Raw genomic sequence first — 13,085 nt, 5'->3', positions numbered from 1 at the left:
TGTAAATTGTTGCATTTGTTGGAGATGCACAGTCATGCTGGCGGTCCCAACCTCCATTTTAACTGCAGGACACCCCATAATTTCAAACCCTAAATCTTTCAGCTGTGGTCTGGGTGCCAGGGCCAACCAGACCCATCCCAGACTGCCCACCCCCCTCCCCCCACAATGTCCCTGATGTTCCACTGTACATGTCAGTACCGTGTAAATCTGTTCACACACCAATCCTGAGGCACAACTCAAACTGTGAAACTGTCTTGGACACAACACACAGACAGTTCCAGTATTATCCTCATGTCATTATGTCAAAAATGTTACAGTCGTAAACACTCAGACAGTAACTCTGGGTGTGGTGATAATGTCAGTGCGAACTGAGATGGGCTTCCTATCATAACAAATTAATGTTCGTCACTCTCTTTAGACATCCATTGCTTTGCGGCTATCAAAAATAAAACATGTAATTCACGGTCGTGGTGCTTGATTAAGACTAACTAAACTTACGTTAAAGACTAACTAAACTTACATTTAAGACTAACTAAACTTACGTTAAAGACTAGCTAAACTTACATTTTTTAAGCGTTCACGTAGACATTTCCTTCAATGTCTATTTAGCCCATGGCAAACCATGGTGCAGGGTTTATCCTTGTCCCACGGGAACTGTAATAGTCTCCCAGACCAACCCTGTGCCAACGTGCACGCTTCCAGAGAGATAGGCCAGGTAAAGCCCCACTTCCCCTCAGGAGGGGGTGACATCCAAACAGAGTTAAACCATGAGCACACAGTCGTTTAAGTCCACTTCCTTATCCTGGCTGAGCATTCTGGATCCCGGAGGAGGGACCGGCCCACAAGTTCTGTGAGCAACTCTGAGACCTTTTTTTTCTTCTTCTTCAAACACACACACACACACAGACACTCACTCACCACCACAGCTCACACACACCCCCCCCCCTCCCTCCTTCCCCCTCTCCTACCTCCCCTTTCAAGTTCAAACCCAGTCATTTCTGCAAGCTGCACTTTGATTGTACCAAACACCTGTATTTTCGGGGAGAGACTTCCTCGCTAGCCCCCGCCCCCCATCTTTGATAGTTAAACAGCGGTGGCGCCGTCATTACCGTCTATGCGCCTGATGCCGCCCCTGCCTCCCCTCCCACCTCCCACCACCGCCTTTCAACCGAACTTTAATTGCTCAGCGAGAATATGGCGGGCTCCATCTTCCCCCCCCCCCCCCCCCCCCATGTAACTCTGTTCAGAAGCTGTTGTCTCTTTTCGATGAACAGGACTTCTCTTTTGGTCACACATGATAGCCGTAAAAATATGAGCTTTAAAATGTGATTGAAATGGTGTGTCAGGAGTTGAGCTGTAAATTTCCTTGTTAACTGACTGGATTATGAGTTTCTTCCTCAACATAAAGAAAACGTAGGGTGGGTTTAGTGCCGAAATGCTCTAAGTTTGATTACCTTGTCTTAGGCTTTATGAATGGTCTATTCCAGGCTGAGATGGTGAGCCAGACACACACACGCACACACTCGCCCCCAACTTCCAAGCAAACACACACACACAAGCAAAGAAAACACACACACACACAAGCAAGGAAAACACACACACAAGCAAGGAAAACACAACACACACCGACACACTCTCAGTCTAGTTGTAATACCAGGCTTTATTAGCTGGCCTCTCATCCCTGCCATCCTGTCTTCCCCCAGATTAATATCTTCTCCGCTCACTAACAGCTGTTTCCGTCCCAGAACACCCCTCATCTTCCTGGCCCCTGGTTCAGGTAGCAGCAGGTGAGGCCTGTCTGTCTCTCTCTCCAGGAGAGGCCTGTCTCTCTCTCCAGGAGAGGCCTGTCTGTCTCTCTCTCCAGGAGGGGCCTGTCTCTCTCTCCAGGAGAGGCCTGTCTGTCTCTCTCTCCAGGAGGGGCCTGTCTGTCTCTCCAGGAGAAGCCTGTCTGTCTCTCTCTCCAGGAGGGGCCTGTCTTTCTCTCTCCAGGAGAGGCCTGTCTGTCTCTCTCTCCAGGAGAGGCCTGTCTGTCTCTCTCTCCAGGAGGGGCCTGTCTCTCTTTCCAGGAGAGGCCTGTCTGTCTCTCTCTCCAGGAGGGGCCTGACATCCCAGTTTGACCATCTCTCTCTCTCTCTCTGGGAGAGACAGGAAAGCAGCTAACAGCAGTTTAGTTAGCTAGCCTACTCGCTTCATTCTTGGAACAGTTAAGTGGGCCATTGTAGGTCAGGAGGCAAACTGAAACTGAAGAAGTTAGGAACCTCACCTTTTGTAAGGGTATTTGTAATACTGTATGTCTCATGTAATAAAGAAGAAACCTTATTGGTTTTCACATAAGAAGATTGTTTTGGTAGTGATTTCCCGAGAAAAACCTTATAATTACGTGTTACGTACACAACGTCATGTTGCAGTGTTTGTTTTCAGAGAGAGCTTGATACTTTTGCATACGCCCACAGTGTGTTTGTTATGTTTAGTCTGCACTTGTGTACGTGTGTATTTTGTGTGTCATGTGTAAGTATAAGTTTCTGTGTGTGTGTGTGTGTGTTTGGGTGTAAGTGCATAAGTGTGTAAGTATAATTTAAGTATTGGTGTGTGTCAGTGAGCATGTGTGCGTGTACACGCAACAGTGTGTCAGCGAGTGCATGCGCACGGATGTGAGTTGGAGTTTGGACATGAGTGCACGTGTGTGCGTGTGCGCGTGCGTAAAGGTGTTACCGTGTGTGTTGCCGGGTGTGTCCGTTTTTCTGGCTGAGGTCGATGTTTACTGCTCATGGCGTTTATAGTGTTTGTGTCTTAGCACAGACAGGATGTGCAGAAGTTGTCAGCGAGATCGGGGAGATGAAAGGCCGGAGGGGGGGTGGGTAGGAAGCCAAGCGTACATTCAGGTAACAGGCTGTCTCCTCGCTGGAATCTGAACCTCCAGCCATCTATGGAGTACATTCCAAGTCGCGCTCTCCAGTGCCACAAGGAAACGCCACTCAGCACTCTGTTGCCTTGGCATCCTCTCTCCTCTGAGCACTCAACGCCCCACACAAACATGTACATAGCTGAGCAATGCTACAGCCAGGTGCTTATGTATGTCTCCCCCCTCAAAAAAAACTGGAAACTAGGCCAACAAATCAAGATGAGTCATGTTGGCGTTTAAATATGTTTAAATGTGCTTCCATGTGTGGTGTCATTTACAGCCATCCGGCTTGTGCTTTGTGCATAAATAATTAATGAAACCTTCGATGTTAAAGTGTCTACATCTCAGAGATGGTTTACATTTCACCCATTCATCCATACCGTCATGATAATACAGTCTTAAACGTCAGTTAAACCGCACAGTCTGTCTAGTATGTGGTGTCCCTAAAATGCTGCCGAGCAGGTTCCTATAATTTCTACAGTTATTGCCAAGCTATGTTCTGTTTGCCATTTCATTGACTAAGATAGTCTTGCACAGGACAGGTGATGACAAACCACATTTGGGTGTGGAGGTTAGTGTCTTGGGAGTGCCAGATTTACAAGCCTCTGTGTCACTTTTGTGATGAAGTGACGTAACTGCCGTTCTAAAATCCTGAAGAGGGTCGGTTTGGGATGATAACTTGTTTAGGGTCTAGGGGTCAAATACGGATGCAAGTCTGCAGCTTCTTTATGAAAATGTAAAGAATACTTTAAAAACGTATTGTATGTCAGACTTCAGAAGACCCACTAAAACAACTAAAATACTTACATAAAATAATGACATAGGCGACATTCATACGTTTCTATTTTACAACTTAGGATATAACCAAAATTCAAAATAGAGCTTATATAACCCATATGTGTTTTTTACATCTGTCTCTCTATTTTTCCCCCTGTTAGTACTGTTATGTGTCCAATATATCTGTTTTGTATAGCCTACAGTATGCATTCGCTTTGCACTGTATTTTTTGCAAACAAATTGGGAATACTCTGGCCAGGCGAGACGAGACGAGACCTTTAAGTACAGACCTTTGGATTTGGTCACGTGGTACAGTACCACTCCAACCTGCCTTCTCGCAGCTAGCTGTCCGGTCTTGCGATTATAAAAGGTAACAATTTTCTGCAGGATTGCATCATGTCAGTAGTTACAGTTGCCCAAATTCTCAACCGATTATAATGTCAACCATCCCACGAAAAGAAATTAAGTGATCGTTTTGTTTTTGTTTAGTTATCTTCTTTAATAGGGAAATGACAGCGACGGGAACATCGTAAGGCGACATAGGCCCTATCTGATCACACTCTCAACATTAGACTACAGCTGATTTTATGAATGTCTCGATAAGACGTCGGACACTTTGTTACATTATTTCCGGATTCTTTGTGAAAGCGTTACCTGGTGACTGACGATAGGAGCAAAATGTACAGCAACGTGCCATCGGGATTTGAGAAGATTACAGTCAATAAAGTGCAGAGCACAAGACCGCCTCCTAATCTGTTAAGAAGGAATGGTCAGTGGTATACCGTGCACTATAGTTGAATGCAATCAGACTCGGTTTTACATAAGGGTGGGATCGCTTCGGATGTGTTGACGTGTATGCCTACGCACGTCAACGTGTATAGGCTGAACAAAACACAGCCTTACTTTTGATTATTATACCAACCATGTCAAAGTTTACTGTAGTAGTAGTAGTAAACTGAAACTGTGTTCTTGTGTGTCCCAATTCTGTCACCTTTTCACTGATTGAGTGATTGCATTCAGACGTTGTTAAACTAAATCATGAAATCGTTTCCTCTTTCTGTCCTACAGTATGGCAGAGCCGCCCCTTTCATGTGACTGTTTTGTATCCTTGCCCCCCGGCTCTCATGACGACCACGTCATCTTCGGTAAGAACTCGGACCGTCCACGAGATGAAGTCCAGGAGGTGGTCTACTACCCTGCTGCCTCTCACCCAGCAGGGGCCGTGGTAGAGGTACGGTCTTCCCCCACTGCTGTCTGGCTGGCTGGCTGGCTGGCTGGCTGTCTGTCTGGCTGTCTGTCTGGCTGTCTGTCTGTCTGGCTGTCTGGCTGTCTGGCTGTCTGGTTGTCTCTCTGCTGCAAACCCCACCCGAGATGCTCGTTTTTGTCAAAGTCACTCAGGAACTCACCCCGGTTAAACGAGGACAAAAGACACCTTGACCATGGTGTGTGATGGAGGATGCTCAGTTAACCATGCATGATTCAGCAAGCTCAATAAGCTAACACATAATGGATTTTGTCCACAGTCCTGTGGCATGCGCGCTCGTAAACAATTTCATACATTCTCAACTCAACTTAAGTATCCACCGGAAACGTTGTCGACGTCAATGTGCTGGAATGAAGTGCCAGTGTGTGTTCATCTCTACAGTGCACCTACATCCAGATCCCCCAGATGGGACACACCCACGCCGTGGTGCTGAGCCGGCCTGCCTGGCTATGGGGGGCCGAGATGGGGGCCAACGACCAGGGCGTCTGCATCGGTAACGAAGCCGTGTGGACCCGCGAGCCTGTGAGCCCTGGAGAGGCCCTCCTCGGAATGGACCTGGTCCGGTAAGACCCCCCCCACACACACCCCCCACCCCCACACACACACACACACACACACACACACACACACACCCCCCACACACACACACACACACCCTATGAGCTCCCGTGGAACACTTGACTGAATTCGGTGTCCGAAAAGGTTTTTGGGGGGATTGTCTTTGTGTTGCGTGTTGTCGACTCTGGGAGTTTTGCAAGACGACTAGAGCTAGCCAAGTAAGTGACCCTGGCTGAATTAGACTACTTGAAGGACACTAGTTTATGATTGCCTTGAGCTTGATCACTGATCAAGTTGTCTATTCTTGGTCATAAGCGTTACATGACACACCATAGGTAAAGTAGTCTGTTCTTATCCTTTTACGATCTCTATTAAGCCAGAGGGAGATTAATATTTTTATGCTCAGACATTGTGGAGTGCATCCAAATGAATTGTTGTAGACAGATGTTGTTGGCTCACTATCTGTGACAGATCATTGGCCAAGAATGCCTATGGTATCAGGATACTAGGCTTATGACATGTGACTGAATACATAAAAAAAAAAAAACAACACATCAAATTCTTGACAAGTCAGCCACAGTGGCACCTTTCCCTGAGCTCATCTAAACCCAGTGTCTGACTGAATTCCCAGACTGCGTTTGCAAGTGACATGTGACCCAGGTGTGCTCTCTGATTGGCAGCTTAGGTCTGGAGCGCGGGGACAACGCCTGGGGGGCCTTGACGGTCATCACAGGCCTCCTGGAGGAGCACGGCCAGGGGGGACCTTGCAGGGAAGACCCTGAGCCCTTCAGCTACCACAACACCTTTCTCCTGGTCGACCGCAACGAGGCCTGGGTCCTGGAGACCGCCGGGAAGCTGTGGGTGGCGCAGAAAGTCACAGGTGGGGGCGCGGTCACACCTGCAGCGTGTGTCAGCCAATCGGTAGTTTCATTTCGGGAGGGGGGGGGGGGGGGGGGGGGGGGGGGGAGGGGGTGGTTGTCGTGACAGAAGCGAATGAAATGCGAATGGGTGAAAATGATAGGAAATATCCAACGGAGGTTGTGTTTGTCGTCTGCAGCGGGGGTGAAGAACATTTCCAACCAGCTGACGATCGGGACGGAGATCTCGGCGGAGCACCCCGAGCTGCGGAGCGTGGCCCAGGCCCAGGGCTGGTGGAACGGTGAGGGGGAGTTCAACTACTCCCAGGTGTTCAGTCCTGAGAACCCCCCAGCCAGGATGGAGCTGGCCAAGCAGCGCTACAGCGGGGGCACCCAGCTGCTCCAGCAGCATGATGGTGAGGGACCCCGGCTGTCTCATCAGCTGTCTCATCCAATTAACAACGATAATAATAAAACACCAGACTTTTATTATTTTTCGAAGTACTTAAAAGACGCGTTTCAGAGTGTACACACGGGGTAATTAACAAATGATTGAAATGGTTAATGTTGTATCCCACACTCACCAATCTCTCCTCCTCCCCCTCTCTTTTCTTCCCCTAGGCTCCATGACAGCAGAGGTGATGATGTCCATCCTTAGAGACAAGCCTAGTGGGATCTGCATGGATTCCGGGGGATTCTGCACCACTGGTAGCATGGTATCCATCCTGCCAAGGGACCCCAGCCTGCCCTGCATACACTTCCTCACTGCCACCCCAGACCCTTCCAGGTGAGCCCCAGGGCCAGGCCCTAAACCATATTATGGCCCAGTCCCAAACCAGTGTCTCCACTGCGCCCTATACCCTAGGGCCTAGACCCTTGTTGACTGTTCATTGTGACCTAAAACAAATGGAAGGATTGCGTCATGTCAGTAGTTACAGTTGCTCAATTGATATTGAGCCAAGTCAGGAAATTAGGGAGTATTACTGTGGGATTTTAATCTCACAGAGAATACTGTCAGAGAGCTAACTTCAGATTAAATTGAACAACCTGTAAAGTATATCTTTTCACCTGTAAAGGATGAAAAGCTAGGGATTGGTTAGGAACATGTGAACCTCCCCTGAGGTGATCTGAAAGTCCTTCAGATTCAGACTGAGATACTCTCTTCCTTTTATCTCTCTGCATCTTCTCTTTGCAAATCTCCCACCCCTCAGGCAGAACTGAGTCTCTCTTGTGTCTGTTCCCCTCCCTCTTCCTTTTTCCCCTTCAACCCCCTGGGTGGGGTCTTCTCTCTGGGCAGGTCTATCTTCAAGCCTTTCGTCTTCTCCGAGTGCATGACCCCGGTGTCCAGGGTGGTGTCCCCGCACTACGGCCTGGACGACCCGGCGAGGAAGCAGCCTCGCTTCCAGAGCCAGGTGGACCGTCGGCACAGCCTGTACAAAGCCCACCAGGTGGCGCTTAGCAACATGGAGACTAACCCGGTGTGTAGCGTTGGTAGTAGAAACATCCATTCGTAGATAACGCACCATCGCTCTCTGTGGTGGTATGAAATTCTGAATGGATACCAGGGTAGTGTGCTAGCATGTGAGGGTCAGATGGCTGAGCGGTTCGGGAATCGGGCTTTTAATCAGACCGGAACAGTCCCTGGGACTGAATTTTAACCGTGACAAATGACGTTGTGTCCTTGGGCAAGGCACTTCACCCTACTTGCCTTTGGGGGAATGTCCCTGTACTTGCTGTAAGTCGCTTTGGATAAGAGTGTCTGCTAAATGACTAAATGTAAATGTGGAGGGACCTTATACCGTTTGCCAATACATCTGTGTGTCTGCTCATGTGTGTCTGGGACTGGTTTAGGAGGAGGGGGACGGTCTGCAGGAGATCCTGAGGGACCTGGAGTCCCAGTGTCTGAAGGACATCCTGGCCATGCTCAGTGGAGAGCTGCCAGGGGAGGAGCTGGGAGACCTGTTCTTTGACTGTGTCGACACAGAGATTAAGTTCTACCAGTGAGAAGGTAGGGTCATCCATTTTGTATGCGTGTTGTTGGTGTGAAATTGTTTGGAAATTCTTACCACAATTTTCCATCAAATAATACAAAAATAATACATTTTATTGATCTCATTTGAATGTTTTAGTCATTTGTTAATTTGTTTATACAAAGTTCATCCACACATGTGTGGGCTGAACTGCATTTACAATCAATATTTTTGCGTGACAGCTCCATTTTTTCCAAAGTTGTCTCATCTAATCAGGAAACTGAATTAAAATGGTCAACAGTTCTGGTGTAAAAGATTGACTCACAGGAACCATTTTTTCTCTCTGTTACAGCGCCCTCATGTGGAGACTGCTTGTGCTTGCAGAACAGCAGGAGACCAGGGGACTGTTCCATCCTGTGTGCCCTGTTCGGTTGGCTCCCTTTTCATGCACTCATATCCCTGAAGTCATTCCATCATTCATCACAGACTAAAAGGCTTAAAGTTTCCATGTGATTGGAATATCATTAATCATCATTAATATTGTCACCTCCAGGGATCACTTGACCGCACCACATTAGTGAGTATGTGAACTAGACCACACAGGTGTGTATGTAGAGCTCTATGGTATTGCACAACTATTGTAAGTATTTGTATTTAACATGCTACTCATTGTTGCAAGTGAACAGGAGTTTGTTGACTGGCTGCCCTTTCGTGAAAGAATTAATAAAGAATGTGCTCTGTCGACTGATTTGTGATCTGATGGATGTATGTATGCAGAGAGAACAAGGACTGGATTGAGTAATACAATGCTGTGGTTTTGGAAAGAACACATTCTGCAGCGTGTACACTAATACAGCAAGTTACACTGTCAATGGTCGTATGTCTATCATGATGTACGTTCCAACGGTAAGATTTTTCAAAATCCTACTATCCTTTTCAACTCGAGTTATAAACGGTTCCTGAAGGTGGCGGTAGTGATGTTTCAAAGCGGATGTGCGTCAGCTAAACAGTGACAAGGAAGAAAACGGATGGCGTATATTAGAAGACGATGAACACACTCAGTGAATACAGTAAATAATGTGATTGAAATGTCACACATTTTGAAAACGAAGCCAAAATACCTCAAGCATTTTCTTTGCAGTTCAAGCACTGTTATAGGATAGTTCAATCCAGGAATTCGAAACGGAAGAACTGGCAAGAAAGGACTGCAAAACTATAAATGTCGGCTAAAAGTATTCGACAAAAAAGGTAAACAGACTGGCCGTTTTTCTTCCTGATTGTGTTGATTTTTCATTAATCATCAGCTAAAGGTTTACGAGCTTGAAGGAGATACATGCACGTATTTTCGCTTCTTCTGTCACTGCAGAACGTGACATGAAAGCCCATCTCTACTAACTTTTGCCACAATGAACGTAAGGGAAGCCAATTACTATCCAAGAAGAACAATGAACGATGCTCGATATTACAATACATACATCAATTATGGTGCAGGAGACTACACCAGCAGAGATTGGACTGGTGGTGGGTGGGAAGATAGGGACTCCATTGATACGAGTTTCAGTACAGATTCATACATGGTCCAGAAGGGCGGTCGAGAAAATGAGATTGAGCCCTTGAAGGATGGAGACCCACAGAAGGACGGAAGTTCTTCCCTCACCGCGGACACTGACATGGACGTGGATGGACAGCCTGTGGAACTCAACGATGACGACCAGGAGCTTTCTAGAAAGAAGAAAGAGCTGCAGTTGATTGAGGAGCAGATCATCCTCAAAAAGGCTTCCATTGCGATGAAACAAGTGGCACCTATTTTAAAGGCGATGGAAGTTGAAGAGTTGAATAAAAGAAAGTTTGCTGAAGAAGTGGAAGATGACCTCACGCAGCAGAAAACTCAAAGCGGCAGCAAACTCCAAACCCAGTATGTTAAAGATGCACCTTTTAGAGACAGGGTGAATGGAATTTTACTAAACCGCAAGAACACCAGAGAAAGTCCTGCAAAGGTGAGTATATTTTCATATTTCATTTAGTAGCGCTAGGATGTTATCACAGAGATTTGCTCCGCGAAGTCAAGTTGTTTCATCATCAAAAGGGCAGATGGAAGCAGTCATAAAATGACACTACAGTTCTCGCCTGGGTTCGAATCCAGCCCAGTCATTACCTGCGTGTCCTTCCTCTTTATCTCCCTTGCATTCATTTAAGATAGACATCCCTATCCCTTAAAAGCAGAAAGGCCATACAAAATAAAAACCAAATGTGACTAAAATCCTTGGCTTGTATTGTCTTTTTTTGACCAGGCATCTGCCCAGCCAATGAAAGGATCTCCTCAGCAGCCCAGAGCTCTCTTCCAGCCACCCACAATGGCAAAAAGCTTTGTGGAAAGGATGAATGCTTCTATCTTGAAAAAGGATGGGTACCTGAAGAAGAGCCCTCCAAAGCAGAAAGAGGAAGAACATCCGTTGAAACACAGAGTGAAGGATCTGATGGAGCGGCGGTGTCATCCTGGTTTTGCACCGCCGTCAAATCAAAAGGTTAGCGACAAACACCAGTGGAGCAATCACTTGTTACATTTAGTCATTTAGCAGACGCTCTTATCCAGATCCATATGGTTATGGTTACTGGTTGAAGTTAGTGATGGTTCCCTTGTTTCTTCAAGGTTCTCGAAGTTGAGTGTGACCGTCCCATCCAGAACCCTGTTGACCCAGACCCAGAGCAGGACCCCGCTTCCAAGGGCTTCCAGTGCTTCCTCAACATTCTCAACAGGGGCGTGGACATCGACAGGCTGGCCAAGATCGTCAACGACATTCCGTGTGAAGAGACGGAGCTTGGACATCTCCAGCCTGAAGGGAGTGGAGAAGGGTCCCACGGCGGAGCTCCACCAAGGCAAGGGTCCCACAGCAGAGCTCCACCACAGCAAGGGTCCCACGGCGGAGCTCCACCACGGCAAGGGTCCCACAGCAGAGCTCCACCACAGCAGGGGTCCCACGGCGGAGCTCCACCACGGCAAGGGTCCCACGGCGGAGCTCCACCACAGGACCACAGTTGCTCCACAAGTGGAGAGAGGACGGTCGGAACAGCAGCGGACAATCACACACTCTCTCTCTTGAGAGAAAAGTCACCCACAAGGGACCAAACAACGGGCCGCAGGTCAGAGCCTCTCCCGGCGGAGGTGAAGAAGGACGTGAACCCCGAGGACGAGCGCAAGTACGGGCAGATGCACGATCTCCTGCAGACCATCGGGCTGGACCTGGGGGCGGCTGAGGTGGGACAGCTGTCGGACCGCATCCAGGAGAGGCTGTACGGCAAGAACGGGCACACGGAGACCAAGAGAGGGAGGAGGGAGGACGAGAGAAAGAGGAAGCAGAGGGACAAACAGAGGGAGAGGGAGCATTTGCCGAAACGGCATCATAGCTCTCTATCGTCAGACAGCACCAGTCCCAGCCCTCTACCGCACCGGCGTTCTCCGAGGAAGGCATCTCGGGACAGTGGCGAGGTCCACCCAGCTGCTAGAGACGGTGACTCCCGGGACAAAGACCAGGACGGTTGTTTAGATAATTCTATGGGACAGTCCATCCCGACTCTGACTCGCTCCTTCCCTAGCCACCCCATGCCCTACCCTGCTCCAGCTCCTGTAGACATGACCTCAACTTACACCCCGCCTCAGCAACCTCAATACATGGCACAGCATTTAAGCCACCACCCTAACACCATCCCCCCTGCATGGGGGTACACACCTAGTCCCGATGTATATTTGCCTTACGCCCCACCGTATCCTCATCATCATCCTAATCCACCGTATTACTTTGACGGCTCTCTTGCGGCCTTTAGCCACACACAGGTATGCTATCCACCGCCCGGCTACCTTCCACCTCCAGACGCGAGCAGCGTCCAAGGGCCATGCCACGCCCACTGGAGTGTAACTCGCCAACCGCACGGGTGGTGACGACCCCCGGCCGTCCGCAGACCACTCCCCGCTGCATGAAACACTGCAGGTGAAACACTAACAGGAAGGAGGAGCTTTGGACTGTCATTAACATAAGAAGGGATAAATATGTCTGCTAATAGGTGAGGATGAACTGCCAGTGATGAGGAATTGGTGCTCCCCAGGCCCCTGTGAAGGGATCTGAGTCTCTGAAACAAAACAAAACGGAGCAAGTTAAAGAGCCACTGAAGGGAAGGAGTGACTAGGCCATTAGTCAAATGACATTATGGTGACAAATGTTCCTATTTGATAGAATAAGGTGTTCAAATGGGAGTTGAAATCCAACAAATGTGAATGTCATATTTAATTGGCGTTACCTCAAATCCCACTGTATTTTGTTATGAGTATTTAAAACATTTTTAAGTTTGTTCTAAAAAAGTTATGGTATTGCTTGAAGCAAATTTATACACATTTTGTAGATGTTCCAATGTGGTAAAAAATAAAAGGTGCTGACACATTGGTTTGTTTTGGTTTATCTGGCACTATTCTCACGTTATACACATCCCATCACTAGATCTGAACTCCAAGAGAGAACAGGGTGCCTCTGACGCCAGGATCCTGATTGTGGACAAGCTCTCCCAGCTGAACGTGCCTGATTCCACCTGCAGGTGGATCACAGACTTCCTGTCTGACAGGAAGCCTGCTGGCCTCTTCAACAAGGCCAAGGACTCGCATTGAGAACACTTCATCTATATTATAATTCACCACGTTTTTGAACAATTCCTTTTGCACTATGCTGCCCGATTTCATCTTGTAACATTTCATTTTCTATATTTTATAT

The 13,085-nt window shown here is 47.9% G+C and overlaps 2 protein-coding genes across 3 annotated transcripts; both read left to right on the top strand.

Annotated features, from left to right (window-relative positions):
- The first annotated feature begins 3,986 nt into the window (after positions 1-3,986).
- Positions 3,987-9,088, top strand: scrn2 (secernin 2). Of its 2 annotated transcripts, none has more exons than XM_047043813.1 (9): positions 3,987-4,049; positions 4,748-4,910; positions 5,325-5,506; positions 6,182-6,381; positions 6,559-6,774; positions 6,980-7,145; positions 7,656-7,836; positions 8,210-8,366; positions 8,681-9,088. In XM_047043813.1, exons 2-8 carry the CDS (start codon positions 4,749-4,751, stop codon positions 8,360-8,362), a joined length of 1,260 nt encoding a protein of 419 aa, XP_046899769.1. In that variant the 5' UTR covers positions 3,987-4,049; position 4,748; the 3' UTR covers positions 8,363-8,366; positions 8,681-9,088. The 2 variants fall into 2 exon arrangements, with proteins under 2 accessions (XP_046899769.1, XP_046899770.1); XM_047043814.1 differs by lacking the exon at positions 3,987-4,049 and adding an exon at positions 4,090-4,448.
- Positions 9,089-9,331: 243 nt separating this feature from the next.
- Positions 9,332-12,808, top strand: LOC124483613. The gene is made up of 4 exons (XM_047044131.1): positions 9,332-9,576; positions 9,695-10,325; positions 10,620-10,853; positions 10,979-12,808. Exons 2-4 carry the CDS (start codon positions 9,735-9,737, stop codon positions 12,263-12,265), a joined length of 2,112 nt encoding a protein of 703 aa, XP_046900087.1. The 5' UTR covers positions 9,332-9,576; positions 9,695-9,734; the 3' UTR covers positions 12,266-12,808.
- Positions 12,809-13,085: the final 277 nt, after the last annotated feature.

This window comes from Hypomesus transpacificus, chromosome 21 (assembly GCF_021917145.1).
Source record: "Hypomesus transpacificus isolate Combined female chromosome 21, fHypTra1, whole genome shotgun sequence".
In the NCBI taxonomy this organism is placed as follows: Eukaryota; Metazoa; Chordata; class Actinopteri; order Osmeriformes; family Osmeridae; genus Hypomesus; species Hypomesus transpacificus.
The sequence above is the reverse complement of the archived record's forward strand: the minus strand, read 5'-3'. Positions and strand labels throughout refer to the sequence as shown.

Coding starts and splice junctions, on each gene's coding strand:
- scrn2 (XM_047043813.1), top strand. CDS start 4,749: ATGGCAGAGCCGCCCCTTTCATGTGACTGTTTTGTATCCTTGCCCCCC. Junction 5,507..6,181: donor CTCGGAATGGACCTGGTCCG/GTAAGACCCCCC, acceptor TCTGATTGGCAG/CTTAGGTCTGGAGCGCGGGG. Junction 6,382..6,558: donor GGTGGCGCAGAAAGTCACAG/GTGGGGGCGCGG, acceptor TGTCGTCTGCAG/CGGGGGTGAAGAACATTTCC.
- LOC124483613 (XM_047044131.1), top strand. CDS start 9,735: ATGAACGTAAGGGAAGCCAATTACTATCCAAGAAGAACAATGAACGAT. Junction 10,326..10,619: donor CCAGAGAAAGTCCTGCAAAG/GTGAGTATATTT, acceptor TTTTTTGACCAG/GCATCTGCCCAGCCAATGAA. Junction 10,854..10,978: donor CACCGCCGTCAAATCAAAAG/GTTAGCGACAAA, acceptor TGTTTCTTCAAG/GTTCTCGAAGTTGAGTGTGA.